General features: G+C 64.0%; 1 protein-coding gene across 18 annotated transcripts in view; it reads right to left on the bottom strand.

The window, feature by feature from the left end:
* Window positions 1-16,541, bottom strand: part of MUC5AC (mucin 5AC, oligomeric mucus/gel-forming) — a 31,386-nt gene extending 14,845 nt beyond the window's left edge. For 17 of the 18 annotated variants that reach the window (XM_086384073.1, XM_086384080.1, XM_086384084.1 and 14 more), the window contains exons 1-30: window positions 16,389-16,541; window positions 15,290-15,364; window positions 14,757-14,816; window positions 14,319-14,580; window positions 13,933-14,047; window positions 13,383-13,473; window positions 12,576-12,685; window positions 12,257-12,470; window positions 12,037-12,162; window positions 11,739-11,856; window positions 11,334-11,472; window positions 11,092-11,196; window positions 8,229-8,298; window positions 8,012-8,149; window positions 7,767-7,931; window positions 7,510-7,604; window positions 6,857-6,983; window positions 6,444-6,699; window positions 6,323-6,375; window positions 6,108-6,208; window positions 5,881-6,032; window positions 5,632-5,770; window positions 5,427-5,540; window positions 5,114-5,287; window positions 4,146-4,385; window positions 3,805-3,961; window positions 3,309-3,437; window positions 2,932-3,091; window positions 2,432-2,475; window positions 2,155-2,343 (exon numbers count right to left, since the gene is read on the bottom strand). In XM_086384073.1, coding sequence (XP_086240199.1) covers window positions 2,155-2,343; window positions 2,432-2,475; window positions 2,932-3,091; window positions 3,309-3,437; window positions 3,805-3,961; window positions 4,146-4,385; window positions 5,114-5,287; window positions 5,427-5,540; window positions 5,632-5,770; window positions 5,881-6,032; window positions 6,108-6,208; window positions 6,323-6,375; window positions 6,444-6,699; window positions 6,857-6,983; window positions 7,510-7,604; window positions 7,767-7,931; window positions 8,012-8,149; window positions 8,229-8,298; window positions 11,092-11,196; window positions 11,334-11,472; window positions 11,739-11,856; window positions 12,037-12,162; window positions 12,257-12,470; window positions 12,576-12,685; window positions 13,383-13,473; window positions 13,933-14,047; window positions 14,319-14,580; window positions 14,757-14,816; window positions 15,290-15,364; window positions 16,389-16,461 — 3,991 coding nt within the window. In that variant the 5' untranslated portion in view covers window positions 16,462-16,541. The remainder of the gene's footprint in view (window positions 1-2,154; window positions 2,344-2,431; window positions 2,476-2,931; window positions 3,092-3,308; window positions 3,438-3,804; window positions 3,962-4,145; window positions 4,386-5,113; window positions 5,288-5,426; window positions 5,541-5,631; window positions 5,771-5,880; window positions 6,033-6,107; window positions 6,209-6,322; window positions 6,376-6,443; window positions 6,700-6,856; window positions 6,984-7,509; window positions 7,605-7,766; window positions 7,932-8,011; window positions 8,150-8,228; window positions 8,299-11,091; window positions 11,197-11,333; window positions 11,473-11,738; window positions 11,857-12,036; window positions 12,163-12,256; window positions 12,471-12,575; window positions 12,686-13,382; window positions 13,474-13,932; window positions 14,048-14,318; window positions 14,581-14,756; window positions 14,817-15,289; window positions 15,365-16,388) is intronic. The other variant, XM_086384078.1, reaches the window with a different exon arrangement.
* Between the last annotated feature and the right edge of the window lie 530 nt (window positions 16,542-17,071).

The following is a 17,071-nucleotide window of genomic DNA, read 5'->3' as shown; positions in this document are numbered from 1 at the left end:
GACAGGTGTAGAGGGTCCTGGGATGGGTGTAGAGGGTCCTGGGATGGGTGTAGTGGTTCCTGGGATGGGTGTAGAGGGTCCTGGGACAGGTGTAGTGGTTCCTGGGACAGGTGTAGTGGTTCCTGGGACGGGTGTTGAGGTTCCTGGGATGGGTGTAGAGGGTCCTGGGACAGGTGTAGAGGGTCCTGGGCAGGTGTAGAGGATTCTGGGACAGGTGTAGAGGTTCCTGAGAAAGGTGTAGAGGTTCCTGGGAAAGGTGTTGAGGTTCTTGGGATAGGTGTAGAGGATCCTGGGATGGGTGTTGAGGGACAGGTGTAGTGGTTCCTGGGACGGGTGTAGAGGATCCTGGGATGGGTGTTGAGGGACAGGTGTAGTGGTTCCTGGGACGGGTGTAGAGGATCCTGGGATGGGTGTTGAGGGACAGGTGTAGTGGTTCCTGGGACGGGTGTTGAGGTTCTGGGACAGGTGTAGAGGTTCCTGGGACAGGTGTAGAGGGTCCTGGGACAGGTGTAGAGGATCCTGTGACAGGTGTTGAGGTTCCTGGGACAGGTGTAGTAGTTCCTGGGTCTGGTGTAGAGGGTCCTGGGACAGTTGTAGTGGTTCCTAGGATGGATGTAGTGGTTCCTGGGATGGGTGTTGAGGTTCCTGGGACGGGTGTAGTGGTTCCTTGGATGAGAGGTTCCTGGGACAGGTGTAGAGGGTCCTGGGACAGTTGTAGTGGTTCCTGGGACGGGTGTAGAGGTTCCTGGGACAGGTGTAGAGGGTCCTGGGACAGGTGTAGAGGTTCTTGGGACAGGTGTAGAGGGTCCTGGGACAGGTGTAGTGGTTCCTGGGACGGGTGTAGAGGTTCCTGGGACAGGTGTAGAGGGTCCTGGGACAGGTGTAGAGGGCCCTGGGGCCAGTGTAGAGGGTCCTGGGACGGATGTAGAGGGTCCTGGGGCAGGTGTAGAGGGTCCTGGGACAGATGTTTTGCGGTCATAGAGACAGTGGTGTGACCAGTTGTAGTGACCAGGGTTGAGGAAGCTGTGCTTTCTGTCAGCACCCATGTGCTCCTGCTGGTTCCTGACGTGGGCCCAGTTCCAACTGTGCTGAAGGTTGTTGGAGAGCTGGTCTCTGTTCTGCTAGTGGGGCAGGCCGGGGGGACACAGCACAGGACCCTGATCCGGTAGTTGTCACAGTGCCCAGAGGCCTGGTCCCTGTTGTAGCAGATCAGCCCCACTGTCGGGCTACACTCCACATGCTGCCCCAGGGTGGCAAGTGGCACCCCGGGGGCACCCTCAGCCTGGCACTCTACTGCCCTCGGCTCTCGGCAGACCTGGTAGCCGTGGGCATGGAGGTTCTCCAGCGTGTCAAAATCTCCACTGTCCATGCCCTGTTCTGGACGGCTGACATCCAGCCATGGCGACCAGTGGCAGTCCTGCCCGCAGCAGGGTGAGGGCAAGGCAGAGGCCATGCCTGGGGTGGAGGCCGGGGCCGTGCTTGGGGTGTGTGCTGTGCTCTCGGAAGGGCTGGGGTGTGTGCCAGGTGGAAGTGTCGAGCTCACGCCTGAGGGCGGGAGAGCGAGGATGGGCATCAGGGGCTGGGGCTCCCCACGGCCCTCGAGGACACCCCACCCCGCAGCTCTGTTGGCATCAGCTGCCGGGGCATTCCACCGCATCTGTCTGCCCTGATGGGAGCTTGGGGGGCAGGCACCCACACCTGCCAGGTGTGGGGCTCACCGCTCCTGAGTCAAGAGGTGAGTCAAGCTTGTGAAAGGAAGCCTGCTTCCTGGAACCTAAGGCCAGAGTTCCAGGGGCTCGCCACCCTTTGGGCAAGCTTTAATAAGGCCCTGAGGTGCCCCTGGAAGAGTGAGGACTCAGAGGGGCCTCGAGGACAGCAGGTCGGGGCAGGGGTGCTCTAGCTGGGCTTCCCGTGGTCCTCTTCCCGGGGACCGGCCTGGGACATCTCTGCTCACAGTGCCTACCCCTCGCTGGGAGCCTCAGCCCTGAAAGCACGAGAGGGGCATCAGTCCTGCCAGGGGCCTTGAGAAGGCTGGCCCTTCCTGGCTGCAGGGTGACCAGCCAAGGGACATGCGCTCTGCTGGGTCCCGGCTCCTTCCTGACTCAGGGCGGGGGTGGGGCACAGCCCTGAGTGGCACCCCCATGTCTGCCTTACCGGGCAGGGATGTCGAGAAGGAGAACGTGGTCTGAGGGGTGGGCGTGGTGGGGCTGCAGGTGTGGACCCCTCTCTCGATGGTGCCGTTGGCCCCACAGCGGGCCGAGATGCAGCCGCCCAGGCCATCCGTTGTGTAGTAGATGACGTCCCCCAAATGGAAGCGCCTCCCATTGTAGGCGCAGACGCAGGCTGTGGGGAGCAGAGCGCCAGCGTTACGGGGCGGGACATGGGCAGGAGCCCCAGGCCCCGGGCGCAAGGAGGGCTGTCCGCTGCTCACCGTTTGCGTCGTAGGCACACTGCACGCCACCCTCGGTGCAGACGCTGGTGACAGAAGAAAGGTGAGTCTGGGGGTGCCAGGCGTCCCCTGGCCTGTGCCGGGGGCAGGCAGGAACCACCCAGCTGGGTCCCTGCGGCCAGACCTCAGCCGGAGGTCACGCCCTCTCAGGGAGCCTTTCAGCCAATGAGCAGAGGAGGCGGTTCCAGCACAGCCTCTGGACAGTCTCTGGACCCAAGGACCTTCTGGAGGCCCCTTCCTCCCCAGGGCCTCTTCCTGGGGAGGGCTCCTCGGGTGGTGTCATGACCCAGGTTCCCTTCTGCCCCCTTCCTTCACCCCCAGGCCCCCCACACTCATCCAGCAGTGAGGAGGCTCCCCATGGACCCCCACGGGAGACCCAGAATGGGGCACCCCTCTGGCCCTGAAGGGAGGAGACCCTGCTGGGAGGTGGCCAGGCGAATCCCCCATGTGCTCCAGGACCTTGCAGCTCCAGCCAGACTCACCAGGAGTAGCAGTCCCTGTCCGAGGGCACCGTGGAGTTTGGCCAGAAGGACTGGCCTCCAACGTGGCAGGGGGCTTGGGATGGGGGCGGGCATGAAGCCACACATCGCATCTGGTCCTCGTCGAAGATGGGGGCTTCTGCTGGGCACTCGGGGTAGCAGCCTGCGAGCCAGAGGGACATGAGTCCCAGCCGGGCCGGTCACCCATGACCTCGCTCCCACCTCAGGCCCCAGCCCTGGACCTCACCCCCCAGGCAGCGGGGAGCTCGAGGCAACAGCCACAAAGGCACCTCGAGGGGCCCAGGGGAGTCCAGCCTGGTCAACGGTCCCAGGATCGCCAGGACAGACCCCACCCCGACCCAGACCAGCAGGGCGCCCACCTTCCAAGCCTCGGGTGTCGTGCCAGCACTGGCCGCTGGGGTTCCGGCAGGTCTTTAGGCAGGGCGCCCCGCAGGGCTGGTAGTGCCACTGACACCAGCCCTGGGGGTTGTAGTAGTCGCAGAACAGAGCTGTGGGCGAGGGGTCACTCAGGGCCAGGCATCCAGTCAGGGGGCCCCAGGCGGAGGACTGCCCTGGAAGGACAGCCCAGGGCCAGCCCCACACCCCGATCCTTGACCGAGTCCTGAGAGCTGCTCTAAAGCCACGGCTGTCCTCTGTGCCTCCCAGACTTGGCCTCGGAGGGTGTGGGCCTACAAGGCCCGTGGGCGAGAGCGGGCAGGCAGCCGGCTTCTTGGGGATGCCCGTCCCCTGCGCCCAGGCCCCGGGGCGAGGGAAGGGGGCCCTGCTGATTCCCTGCCTCCCCTCCCACTCTCAGCCCCACTCTCGTGACCCCCTGCACCCCCACGCCACCCGGGAGGCAGGTCCCAGAACACTCACGGCAGACGTCCGGGGTCCGCCAGGACACGCACACGCCCGCTTCGTGGCAGGCCTGGGCGTAGGCGGCCACGGCCGTGCAGAAACACTCACAGTCGCCCCCCGAGTCGCAGGCGCAGGCGTCGCTCACGCAGGCCTCGTAGTACCTGCCCGGCTCCACCTGTGGGAGAGAGAGGCTTCAGACACTGGGGGGCTCCTGGGCACCCACGAGGCTTGGCGTCCACCTGGGCCGGTTTCCCCTGGAGCACGGAGTCCTGTGCGGCCACCGCTGGCCTCAGAGGGTGGTGGGAGCCCAGACCACTTCCGTCGCTCCCTCCCCAGGTGCCGGGAGGAGCCCCGCGTACGTGAGTGTGGCAGGCGCTGAAGGTGGCGCTGTTGATGATGCTGCACTGCTTCTGGGCCCATGACCTGCGGGACGGGTTGGCGGTGCAGGGGTCCCTGGGGGCCAGAGCGTCCGGGCACGACGGGGAGAATTTCCAGCTGTTGCCAAACTCTAGCACGTCGCCCACCACAGACTGGCTCCGCGTGGTGAAGTCGTTGAGGGCGTTGTCGTCAAAGTTCCCGCACAGCCCGCAGACCCTCCCCTGCAGGCAGATGGACACGGAGATGGCAGCAGCTCCAGGCGGGCGCAGGAGGGGCCCACTCACTCCCTCGAGCCCGCGCCTCCTCCAGGACAGCCCCCGGAGCAGCCCCAGTGAGTGTGAGGGCGGCCCTGGGTGCGGCCCGCTGGGCGCTGGCGTCTCCTGGAGCAGAGGGTACAGGTGACGTGGCGTAGCAGCTACAGGGTGCCCCCAAAGACAGGCTCGGGTCCTCATCCCGGATGCCCCCACAGCCCAGAGTGGGAGTGAGGTCTCTGCAGGACAAGGGCTCCCTGGCGTGAGGTGGCTGATCTGGTGGCTGCATCCTTATGGAACGAGGGTCCATGCAATGAAGACAGTGCGGGGACATGGGGACCAGGGTCTGGGGTGAAGGGGCGCCTGGGGCCATGGAGCCTGGAGGAGGGAGGGAGGCCCACAGCCCTGGGGCACCTCGGTGGCTCGGCGTCCAGCCTTGGAGAGGATGGCCCCCTGTCTGGGGCCCTGCTTCCAGCAGCTGCGGGACCCAGACGTGGCTGAGGGCCTCGTGCTGGCAGCTCCTCCCTCTCTCTCTGTCTCTCCATCTCTCGGTGCCTCTCTCCTGTGTTTCTTGTCTCTCTCTCTGTCTCTCCCTGTTTCCCTCTGCTTGTCTCTCTCTGTCTCTGTTTCGGGGTCTCTGTCTCTCCCCTGCCTGCACTTCCATCACCAGCTGCCCCTGGTCTGGGGCGAGGCCTCACCTTGAACTCGGGGCTGAGTCTGAGGAAGATGCTGGTGCCCTTGTCCCACAGCAGCACAAGGCCCATTTCCATGTCCACCACCAGGTAGATGCCCATCTGGCGGATGGAGTAGGGTGGTCGCGGGCCCGTCTCTATCACCTCCAGTTTCCCATCACTCAGCTTCAGCTCGTAGCTCTGCAGGGACATGAGGGTCTGGCTGAGGACACTGGCCATCGCTTGGGTGGGTCCACGGCTCGGCAACCCCAGTCCTGGCTTAATTATGGGAACACAGCCTTCTTGGGGGGCTCCTGCCTGGACCCCCTCCCCTGCTCACCCCCAGGAAGATCTTGATGGCCTTGGAGCAGGTGGTCCCTGTGGTGCCACAGGGCACATTCTCGGTGACAACGCGGAAGCTGTCCTGGGCGCTGCCGTTCCCGCTGCAGTGGTCCTGTGGGCAGAGGAGCGGCCCGCTGGGGTGAGCATGCGCCGGGGCAGCGAGCAGGCCCCGGGGTGGGCGGGGGAGCTCGGTGGCCGTGTACCTGGAGCAGCGTGTACTCGCAGTCCCCGCTGAAGCTGTAGCGCCGCCCGTCGAAGGTGAGGTAGTGGCCGTCCCCGTACACCGCGCAGGTGGCCAGGCAGGGCCGGTTGGTGCATTGCCACGCCCGACCCTGACAGGTGCTGGGGGACAGTGCCCGTCAGCCCTCACCTCCCTGCCCGAGGCCCCAGCTGCCTGCCCCACGCTGGCCGGGCCGGGCCTCGCCCGCTGCCGGAGCCGCCCCCCGCCGTACCAGGTATTGCAGCCCACGCGGATGGTCTGGCCTGGCTGGTAGCTGGCCTCGTTGTGCACACAGGGGCAGGCGGACACGGGGACGCAGCCGCCGTCGCCGCTGGCCACCAGCCCGTCGGGACACACACAGCCAGGCTCGCACTTGGTGCTATACTGTGGGGGACAGGCCCCGCTTAGCAGATGACCCGGGCCTGCAGAGGGACCCCGGGGATGGCGGGGGACACTTACGCAGTCCATGTCCAGGGTGTAGCAGCTCTTCTGACAGCCGGCCCCACTGGCCCCGGGCGTGGTATTGTGACAGTCGACGTAGACCATGGGCGGGAGGCAGACTGGGGAGGGAGGGGGCGCTCAGGGGGGCCTCGCGGGCATGTCACCCCGCAGGTACTCGAGAAGCTTCGTGCAGAGATCACCAGGCTCCCCCTCACCCCCCACTCCCAGCTCACCTGGGTCTGGGGTGTGGCCTCCAATGCAGGTCAGCGTGCCCTGGGTGCAGGAGCTGCCGGGAGAGCACGGTCAGAGAGCCCCCAGCCTCCCCCGCCCCGCCCACTCAGCAGGGGCTCCTACCAGACGATGCCCTGCTCGTGCAGCGACTCCCCGTTGGGGACCACGGAGCCCTGGAAGTAGCAGGGGCAGCTGGTGGCCGGCACACAGGCGCCTGCGTCGTCCAGGAAGGTGCCGTCGGGGCAGGTGCAGCCGTCCACGGGGACGAAGCCGATGCTGCAGGTGACGTCCTCGTCGCTCCGGGCCCGGCAGGTGGGCAGGCATGTGCTGATGTTGTAGCGGTAGGTGAGCGACTTGGGGCAGGTGGCCATGGGCTTTGCTGTGGGTGCAGGGAGGGCGGCACTCAGGCCAGAGCTGGCGGGCACCCCCGGCCCCACAGACCCTGACAGGGTCCCGGGGCCGTGGGCACGGTGCTCCTCGACCCCCGCGCCCGGCTGGGGGGTGGGGCCTGTGGCGCGTCTACCGCAGACACTCACTGCACATGCCATCCCGCCAGCCGCTGAGCAGCACGCCCCGGGCGGCGCAGGCCCGGACGTAGGAGGACAGGGCCGCACACATGCAGTCCTCACTCTTCTCACAGTTGCAGGTGTCGAACAGGCAGTTCTGGGGGGCGCACCGGGATATCGGGGACCTCAGGTCACACACGGCAATCACGCCTCACGCCGCGGCCGGAGCCCCTGCCTCCCCAGGACCCCTCCCCAGGCTCACGGGGGCTCCCCCTCCCTCAGCAGAATGTGTACAGACCATCTTGCAGTCACGTCCTTGGGCTGGTGGGGGGCCGCTGGAAGGATCACAGTCCCTCATCTCTGTGACCCAGCGGTCCAGCCTCGTGTGGTCAGTCCCAGACACCAGTTTCTCACTGACCCCAGGGCCAGAAGGCTACTCACTCACTGCATGTAGCAGCCCCTGCCCTAGTGCCTGGGTGTAGGGCAGGAGGACATGATGGATTCAGAATCTCACAGTGGGTGGGTGCGCGAATGAACGACTGAGTGATTAATGACTGAGTGAGTGAGTGAGCGGGCAAGGGGACAGAGCCAGGGAGACCGGCCGGGCCCAGACGCTGTTGCCCTGGCCCTTGGGACCCTGAGGGTGGCCCGGACCCAAGGGCAGAGCCAGGAGGCAGCATTACCGAGTAGTGGGTGCTGGGGTCCACGGCGGAGTGGCACTGGGCGAAGGGGCCATGGGGGTCGGTCAGCCGAGAGCACCAGTGCTGAGCGTACTTCTCTGTGGACAGAGGAGGGGTGGTCAGTGGGGCTGGACGTCACGTCAAGCGGGAGCCCCCTCGAGGTGAGTGGCTTTCCTTCACCCCGAGTTCCTCTGTATGGAGCAGTGCCGGGTATGAGCGGCCGAGGCACCAGGCGGGCCCCAGGGCTGCTGGACACACACCGTTCTCCACGCTGAGGGAACAGGGGTCCTCAAAGCTGTTCTTGACGTTGGGGCAGGCGGCCTGGGTCTTCCAGGTGTTGGCGAAGGCGGCGGCTGAGCCCTCCACCACGCCGCTGATGGTGAGGAAGTCGTCGGCCTGGTTCTGGTTGAAGTTCCCACACAGGCCTGGGGCGGAGGGCAGTGTGAGGCCCCTGAGCGCCCAGCCACGGGGGCTGGGCTTGGGTGCCGGGCGGTGACCCTCTTACCGCAGCTCTGCCCTCGGGTCTGCGGCCCCAGCCTCACGAACACCTGCATGATGGGCACCAGCTGGATGTCCAGCTGCAGGCCCAGCTGGGTCTGGGCAATGATGAAGAAGGTGGAGGGTCTGAAGAGCGTGACGTTGGCTGTGGACACAGGGGACCGTGTCTCAGTGGGTGCGAGAGGCGGGACCGTCAGAAGCGGGGACGGGGCGGGCACCCTCACCTGCTGAGACAGGCAGCTGGGTGTAGATCTGGTTCACAAACACCTCCCCACTAGCCTTGACCACGAAGACCTGGAGAAGCACACGGCAGGGGTCGTGACAGTCCCCACAGGGCGGAGAAGGGCTGATGACCACCCCCTGCCCAACTCAGGCTCAGCCTGCTTTGCTAAGCTTTCCACAAGGATAGGACTTTTTTTTTTGATGACATGAAAGTTGTTCAAGACGGCGGAGTAGAAGGATCTGTGCTCATCTTCTCCTGTGAGCACTCCAAAACTGCAACTAGCCGCAGAACAGCCATCGACAGGAGAATGTTGGATCCCACCAAACAAAGACACCCCACGTCCAGGGGCAAACGAGAGGCCCCCACAAGAGAGTAGGAGGGGCGGAATCACATTAAGAATCAAACTCCTCACCTGCCAGAGATGCTCGGGGAGCTCAAACAAAACCTTGTGCACCAGGACCCAGGGACCCCTCAGAGACCCCAGTGCCTTTGTTTGGCCTCGGAGTACTGAATGAAGCAGGGCAAAGGCTAACAGAGTTTTATCAAGAGAGTGCACTGGTCATAGCAAACACCCTCTTCCAACAACACAGAGAAGACTCCACACACGGACATCACCAGATGGTCAACACCGAAATCAGACTGATTATATTCCTTGCAGCCAAAGATGGAGAAGCTCTATACAGTCAGCAAAAACAAGACCAGGAGCTGACTGTGGCTCAGACCATGAACTCCTTATTGCCAAATTCAGACTTAAATTGAAGAAAGTAGGGAAAACCACTAGGCCATTCAGGTATGACCTAAATCAAATCCCTTATGATTATACAGTGGAAGTGAGAAATAGATTTAAGGGACTAGATCTGATGGACAGAGCTCCTGATGATCTATGGACGGAGGTTCATGACATTGTACAGGAGACAGGGATCAAGACCATCCCCATGGAAAAGAAATGCAAAAAGGCAAATCGGTAGTCTAAGGAGGCCTTACAAATAGCTGAGAAAAGAAGAGAAGTGAAAGGCAAAGGAGAAAAGGAAAGATATAAGCATCTGAATGCAGAGTTCCAGAGAATAGCAAGGAGAGGTAAGAAAGCCTTCTTCAATGATCAATGCAAAGAAATAGAGGAAAACAACAGAATGGGAAAGATTAGAGATCTCTTCAAGAAAATTAGAGATATCAAGGGAACAATTTCATGCAAAGATGGGCTCAATAAAGGACAGAAATGGTATGGACCTAACAGAAGCAGAAGATATTAAGGAGAGGTGGCAAGAATACACAGAAGAACTGTACAAAAAAGATCTTCATGACCCAGATAATCACGATGGTGTGATCACTGACCTAGAGCCAGACATCCTGGAGTTCGAAGTCAAGTGGGCCTTAGGAAGCATCGCTATAAACAAAGTTAGTGGAGGTGATGGAATTTCAGCTGAGCTATTTCAAATCCTAAAATATGATGCTATGAAAGTGCTGCACTTAATATGCCAGCAAATTTTGGAAAACCCCTTACATGCATCATGCGAAATGCCAGACTGGATGAAGCACAAGCTGGAATCAAGATTGAAGAGAGAAATATCAATAGCCTCAGATACGCAGATGACACCACCCTTATGGCAGAAAGCGAAAAGGAACTAAAGAGCCTCTTGATGAAAGTGAAAGAGGAGAGTGAAAAAGTTGGCTTAAAACTCAGCATTCAAAAAACTAATACCATGGCATCTGGTCCCATCACTTCAGGGCAAATAGATAGGGAAATAATGGAAACAGTGAGAAACTATTTTCTTGGGCTCCAAAATCACTGCAGATGGTGACTGCAGCCATGAAATGAAAAGACGCTTGCTCCTTAGAAGAAAAACTATGATCAACCTAGACAGCATATTAAAAAGCAGAGACGTTACTTTGCCAACAAACGTCCATCTAGTCAAAGCTATGTTTTTTCCATGTATGGAAATGTATGGATGTGAAATTTTGACCCTAAAGAAAGCTGAGGGCCAAAGCATTGATGCTTTTGAACTGTGGAGTTGGAGAAGAGTCTTGAGAGTCCCTTGGACTGCAAGGAGATCCAGCCCGTCCATCCTAAAGGAGATCAGTCCTGGGTGTTCTTTGGAGGGACTGATACTGAAGCTGAAACTCCAGTACTTTGGCCGCCTGATGGGAAGAGCTGAGTCGTTTGAAAAGACCCTGATGCTGGAAAAGACTGAGGGCAGGAGGAGAAGGGGGTGACATAGGATGCGATGGCTGGATGGCATCACTGACTCAATGGACATGAGTTTGGGTGAACTCCGGGAGTTGGTGATGGACAGGGAAGCCTGGTGTGCTGCAATCCATGGGGTCACAAAGAGTCAGACACGACTGGGCGACTGAACTGAACTGAACTGAGCAAAGAGATTTACTAAAGTAAAAAAGTCGACTTCAAGGACTTCCGTGGCGGTCCGGTGGTTAGGAATCTACCTTGCAAAGAAGGTGATGTGGTTTTGATCCCTGGTCAGGAAACTAAGACCCCACACGCCACAGGACCACTAAGCTTGTGGGTCACAGCCACTGAAGCGGCACTCAGAGCCCGCTCGCTGCAGCGAGGCAGCGTGTGTCACGAGAAGACCCCACAGGCCGCAGCCAAGGCCTGGGGAAGCCTAAGTTTTTTTAAATGTACTTTTTTTTTTTAAGTCAATTTCAGCAGAGAAGCTTCCTGGGCCGCTCTGGACAGGTGAGGGGCCCCTAGGGTCCGCCTCAGAGCTGGTCTTTTGGGGCCCGTTGCTCAGAAGACCCACAAGTGGTGCGGGTGGGACGCAGTGGGGGTGTCCACAGGCTGCCTCTGAGGGTCACGGCCCGCGCAGGGGGCGTTTGCCAGGAGGGACGCCCGCCCGGCCCACGCTCACCGTGTGGCCCAGGCTCAGCGTCAGGCTCTTCAGGCAGGTCTCGCTGTCGGTCAGCCCGCACCTGCGCAGCTCGGCCAGCACGGCGTAGGCGCCGCTGTCACAAGGCTGGAAACACAGGCCCCCACGCAGACCTTGTCGGCCCCAGGCCGCCTCGGCCTCCCCGCTCCGCCCGCCCAAAGCCGGGCTGGTCTCCCGGAGGTCCTGCGCCGGGAGCCCGCGGGCCCGCCCGGGGAGGCCCGCACCTTGGCCAGCACGTAGCTGCAGTCCCCATGCACTCTGTACTGCTTCTCGTCGAACGTGGAGATGTGGGCGCCGCCCAGCACCGAGCAGGTCCCCGGACATGGCGCCTCCTGGCAGGTCCAGCGGCCTCCAGAGCAGGTGCTGAGAGCAGGGAGGCCCCGCATGCGTGCTGGGCCCCAGGCACAGCCCCCACCCAGCCAGCAGGCTGACAGCCGTCTCGCCCAGGCCCGCCTGCCTCCCCACATGGACTGGAGCCCCTTGGCGCCTGCCCGGAGAGCTGCTGGCCTCTGCCCCGGGCCCCAGGTGGAAGCAGACCCGTGGCACCTGGCCACGGCTCCCAGGGGGCCGCCCAGGAGCATCCGGCCCAGACGGGTCCGGGGAGCAGAGGGCAGGGCCCGGGGTCCTACCAGTTCGTGCAGCCTGTGGAGTAGCCGGTCCCTGGAGCGTAGGTGGCCCCGTTGTACACACAGGAGCACCCAGACACGGGGACGCAGCCCGCGTGGCTGATGTCGTCCAGAACCATTCCTGCAGAGGCAAGCTGGTCGTGGGGCGCGTGCCGCACGGTCTGCTGGGAGGGCGTGGGGAGGGGCGCGGCCCCCGCCCACCACGGGCCTGCCCCAGAGGGCTCCTCGGACCCAGGGGCTCCGTCCGAGATCCATGATGCCTCCGTGTGATTCGGGGGGCCGGGGAGGGGCTCCTCCTCACCCTCGGGACAGAAGCAGCCGGCGACACAGTGGTCCTCGCACAGCTGGGAGCGCCCAGGGTTGGAGCAGGTGTCCGCACAGGGTGAGCCGCATTCGTGGTACCGCATGTTCAAGGGGCACGTCTGGGCTGCGGGGGGGGGGGGGATGAGCCGTGTCACACCCCGCCCTGCCCCCGCCCTGGGGGGACAGCAGGGCAGGGCCCGGGCCACTCGGGCACTCACGGCAGAGCTGGGGGCCCCGCCAGTCCAGGGGCAGCCCCCCAGCATGGGCACACTGGCGGGAGTACTCGGCGAGGGTGTGGCAGAGGCAGCTGGTGAGGTTGACCCGGCTGCAGTGGCAGAGGTCATGCCGGCAGGCCTCCAGGTAGCTGCTGGTGTTCACCAGGCGGGCACAGCCCAAGAACGGCTCGCTGCTCAGCATCTCCTCGCAGATGCCCTGGGGCAGAGCCCGGAGCCCTCGCTTAGTCGGGTCTGGAGTGTCCCCGGCTCAGCCCCAGGGCTGTGGGAGCAAGACCCCCACCCTGTCCACTCTGGGCCTTACAGAGTCGTTCGAGCAGGTCCCTGCATCCTCGGGGACAGGGTCCTGACACTGCTCCATGGGGCCGTCCATCTTCTGCAGGTTCCCAAACTCGGTGGGGGTCAGTTTGACATCTGCCGGAAGCACAAGGACCCCCCGCATCCCTCGCTCAGGGTGCTCTGGCCATGCCTATCTCCCGTGCCCACACTGCCCGGTTAAGTGTCAGCTCTGCAGGACATTCAGGGCATCTGGAGATGAAGTGAGGGACCCCTGGGTATTCGAGGCTGCAGAGCCGTGAGCTCGGCCCTTTACCTGATGCTCCGTGGGCCTGGGGCCGGCTCGCAGCCCAGGGGGCTGGAAAGTGAGCCCGAGCCCCTGCCAGCCGCCCCCGGGCCCCCAGGCTGGCCTCTGGTAAGCAGCCCTCATGGACGGGCTTTGCATGGGGCTCCACAGGCCTGGCAGAGGGGACCCCAAGCTCGGGGCCGCAGCAAGCGTGGGTCACATGAAAGGCCACGGCTTGGTGGCAAAGTGTCAGGACTAAGACGCAGAGACAGGGTCTGGACAGAGGCAGGTCTTCAGCTTCACAGGAGGGCATGGCGGGGGCTGCCTGCTCTGCGGTGGGGGGCGGTGGAGGGCGGTGCGGGGCCGTGCCGGGATCTGCACACACGTGTGACACATGCGAGTGCACGGGTCTGTGTGCACGTGTGGGCGGTGCACACATGTTTGGACTGAGGTCTCTGACTTGGGATTCTGGAGGCAGGCTTCAGGGAGCACTGAGGAGCCGGGAACGGGCGGGGGTGGGGGGATGGGGAGGCGCCCGAGAGAACTCACTGTGCGAGAAGAACTCGTTGTAGACGGGGACACCGTTGAAGTCTCCGCAAAGTCCGCAAGTCTGGTTGGTGTATTTGGCATCCAGCTCGAGCTGCAAGGAGGGGACACATCAGACTCCAGCCGTGCCAGGGACGCCCCAGGACCAGAATGATGGACCAGGCTCCCGAGGAGGTCAGGGCTGCAGCTCCTCACAGAGGACCCCCCCAACTCATTCCTCCAAGCTGGGACCCCGAGCAGGAGTGTGTCCTGGAGGAGATGCCTCCCCCACACATGGCGTCTGCATTGGGGTGTGGGTCCTGGGCCCCCAGCAGGGTGGGGTCTGCCGTCCCACCCTCCTTCACCCAGAACACATTCTTCCCTCCCTGGGGGAGCTGTCGGCTGGAGGAACCTGCTGGGCCCCCACCCTTAGCCCCCACCCCCGTCCCCCACTCCCGGCCCCCTGGCCCCAGCCTCACCAGGAGGCTCTTGGGCTGGAGGTATGTGCCAGGACCCCCGCCCCCAGCCCCTCACCCCCAGCCCCCCACTCCCGGCCCCCAGCCCCTGGCCTCACCAGGAGGCTGTCGTCCTGGTTCCACATGAAGACCAGGCCCAGCTTGGCCACCACCTTCAGATTGCTGTTGCTCTGCTCAATGAGGACCCCAGACTGGCTGAAGGGCAGCTGAATTCTGCAGGGAGAGGGCCTGGCTGAGGCACGTGGGATCCAAGGGCCCGGGCAGCAGAGGTCAGGACAGGTGGGGAGGCCCCTCAGGTCACATCCCAACGAGGTCACCAAGACCCAAGAGCACGGAGCTCGAGCGTCAGCAGCACAAGGGAGGGGCCGCGTCTGGGGGCAGAGCCAGAGCCTGAGCCCCCAGGAGAGACGGGGGCAGAGCGTGGGGGCCTGGAGCCACCCTGCGTGGTCCCGGGAGCACACGCGCCACCGGGCCCCAGACTCACGGGCGGCCGTTGACCAGGACGGAGCCCTTGGTCAGCCTGACGACCAGGCCATCCAGCTTCATGGTCACCCTGCTGGGCGCAACGCCGTTGGGCCCGGGGCCGCGGCGGAGCTGCAGGTTGAAGTCCTCGTAGGCGGAGCCGCAGTGCGCGGAGAAGACATAGTTGCACAGCCCGGGGAAGCGGAAGACGTCGCCGTCGAAGGTCTTGTAGTGGAAGTCGCCCCACGTGCTGCACGCCCGCCCGCCGTGGGCCGCGTTCAGGGCTGCCGTCAAACAGAGCAGGGCGTTTCCGAGGGACACCGACGACACGGCCCGGACCTCCCAGAGCCGGGCCCTCATCCCGGCAAGGAGCCGCGCACCCTCCTGCCGCCTCCGGCTCCGGAGAGACAGGTCTCCAGGGACACAGCCGCCCGCCCCCGACCTGGCCTCGGGGTCTCACCTCGCACCACGGGGGCGGTCCTCAGAGGCGGGTGGATGGTCACTCCACGGAGGGCGGTGCCTGAGGGAATGGGGAGGTGGCTCAGAGCCCTCACCCCCACTGCCCACCGCCAGCTTGACCCCCAGGAGGGCTTCCGCAGCTGCAGGGCTGCCCGCTCCCGAGCTCTGGACCTGCCGTGTGTGGGACCTCCCTGCTGCGTGAGCAGAGATTCCCACAGCCGAGCAGCAGAGGTCAGCTCTCATGCCCACGTGGCCCTGATGTTGTTTGCACCTGGGAGTTCCTGGCTCCGGAATCTCAAAAATGCCTGAATCAACACCCGTGGCTGCGAACCACGCTTCCATGCTGAGCTCAGACCAGGTGTGCCTCCCAGGGAGCCCGTCAGGGGACAAGCAGACGGAGGCAGCAAGCCTGTCCCCGAGCCCGCCCTTGCTCTGTGGCCGATGGCCTCGCCGGGAGACCGGGAGACGGCGAGCAGCCTGAGCAGAGCTTCCGGAGCAGGGTGGGGGCTCTGACAGGTGGGGGGGTCCACTCACCGCCAGGCCCCTGAGGGGCAGGAGGGAGGTCTGGGTGCTCGAAGCTGAGCTCTGCAGCACTGTTCCGGGCCTGGCCTGAAGGAAGGGGAGTGGGCGCTGGGCTGGAGCTGGCCCCGAAGGATGCACAGACGGAAGGGGCCGGGCCTGGAGGGTGGGGTTCTCCACGCAGACTGGGGGCCCGGGAGGGCCTCTTCTGAGTCACCCCAGGCCCTCCGCTGGGCCACGGCTCCTTCAACCATGCTCTCCGGTGAGCCCCCCGGCCCTGAGCCAGCTTCTCCAGGGGCCCTTCCTTCATGCACAGTGCATTCATGCCCACCAAGCATCCACCAGGTATCAGGCCCTGGTTCCCTGCTCAGGACGCAGGGGAACAGGCGGGAGTACCCGCCAGGCAGCAGCCCATCCAAGGGGCAGACCCTGAGGCCGTGGGCTGGCTCAGCCCCTCCAGAGCCAGCTGGGGATCTGGGACCCAGAGCTCAGACAGAGCTGCACCCGAAACGAGGTGCTCAGTGCCGCCGCACAGCTCAGCGCCCGGACACCAGCGGAGTCGGCCCAGAGGCCGCCTCGAGAACCTGGCCTTGCCTCTGAGTCATGTCCAGGGAGCCCCCAGTGGGGCAGCCTCTGCCTCAGCACTGCAGGCAGCTGGCCGCAGGAGGCTGGGCACCAGGCGTGCGAGACGCCTGGGGCAGGGGCATCTCAGCTGCACGGCCCCGAGCTGCCAAGCGCTGGGGGCCGAGCAGCCCCTACACAAGTCTGGGCCCGGCCGCGCCCTGGGAAGCAGGCAGGAGACGCCAGCCCCGGTGGGAGAGGCCTCTGAGGACAGCACCCTGCAGCCAGGGGCTCACAGACGCCTGGCTGACCCCTCCCCAACCCCCACCTGGACCCTACAGCCCCAAAATCCCCTCCCTGACCCCACAATCTCCTGGAGTGGGACCGAGCAGGAAGAGTGGCCCACAGACACCCTCAACTTCTCAGGGCCCCGGGCAAGGCCTCCGAGCTGCTTGCTGCGCACCTGGCACCAGGGCCACTCTAGGACTTGAGGAGTGGCAGGGGCTCCAGGCTCCGATCATGGTCGGCCTGGGGATGCCAGCGGGCACCTTACCTGTGTGCTGGGCACAGGCCAGAGTGAGGGCCAGGGCCCAGAGCGGGGCCAGCCTCCTTCGGCCAACACCCATGGCGTGTGGGAGAAAGTCCCAGGGCAGCCTCTGAGGACGGCTGTGAGCCAGCAGGAGCCTTTTGTAGTCCTGGAGCTGACTGCAGCCCCACCAGCCTCACGTGGGAGGGCGGGGCCAGGCCTGCGAGTCCCCTCGCCCAGGTAAACAGTGGCCACCGGCTTTGGGATGGCCCGCGGCTGAAGACAGCAGACATGGGTGTGTCTGCAGCTGGGACGTGGTTCCTGGGGTCCCTCAGCACTGGCTCAGGCATCGTCTCACTGGGCCCCCAGCTCTGAACCTTGGCTGGGCAGGCTTCTGTGAGGCCGACCCTGGAGCTCCTATGCCTGGAGGCCACCACCACCCTTCCTGCTGCCGGGGCTGCTGGGCTGGCCCCACCCTTGCTGCAGAGGGCTCAAGGGCGGCATTCCCGGCGTCAGGACCCCCCCCCGCCCCTGCCCCCGGACCAGCGCTGCCTGGGAGGCTGGCTGTGCTCCCGGCGGCGGTGAGCAGCCCCAGGCTAGCTCCTCCCACGTGGGCCTGTGTCTTCCTTCCTTGAGGGGCAGGGGCAATGCCGAGTGAACCAGCCCAGAAACTGGCCTGGTGGTCTTGGCCATGATGGACTCTGCCTGAG

This window comes from Bos grunniens, chromosome 29, assembly GCF_055505025.1.
Source record: "Bos grunniens cultivar Pamir isolate PY7600 chromosome 29, Bosgru_T2T1.0, whole genome shotgun sequence".
NCBI lineage: Eukaryota > Metazoa > Chordata > Mammalia > Artiodactyla > Bovidae > Bos > Bos grunniens.
This window is presented reverse-complemented; position numbering and strand designations above follow the sequence as displayed.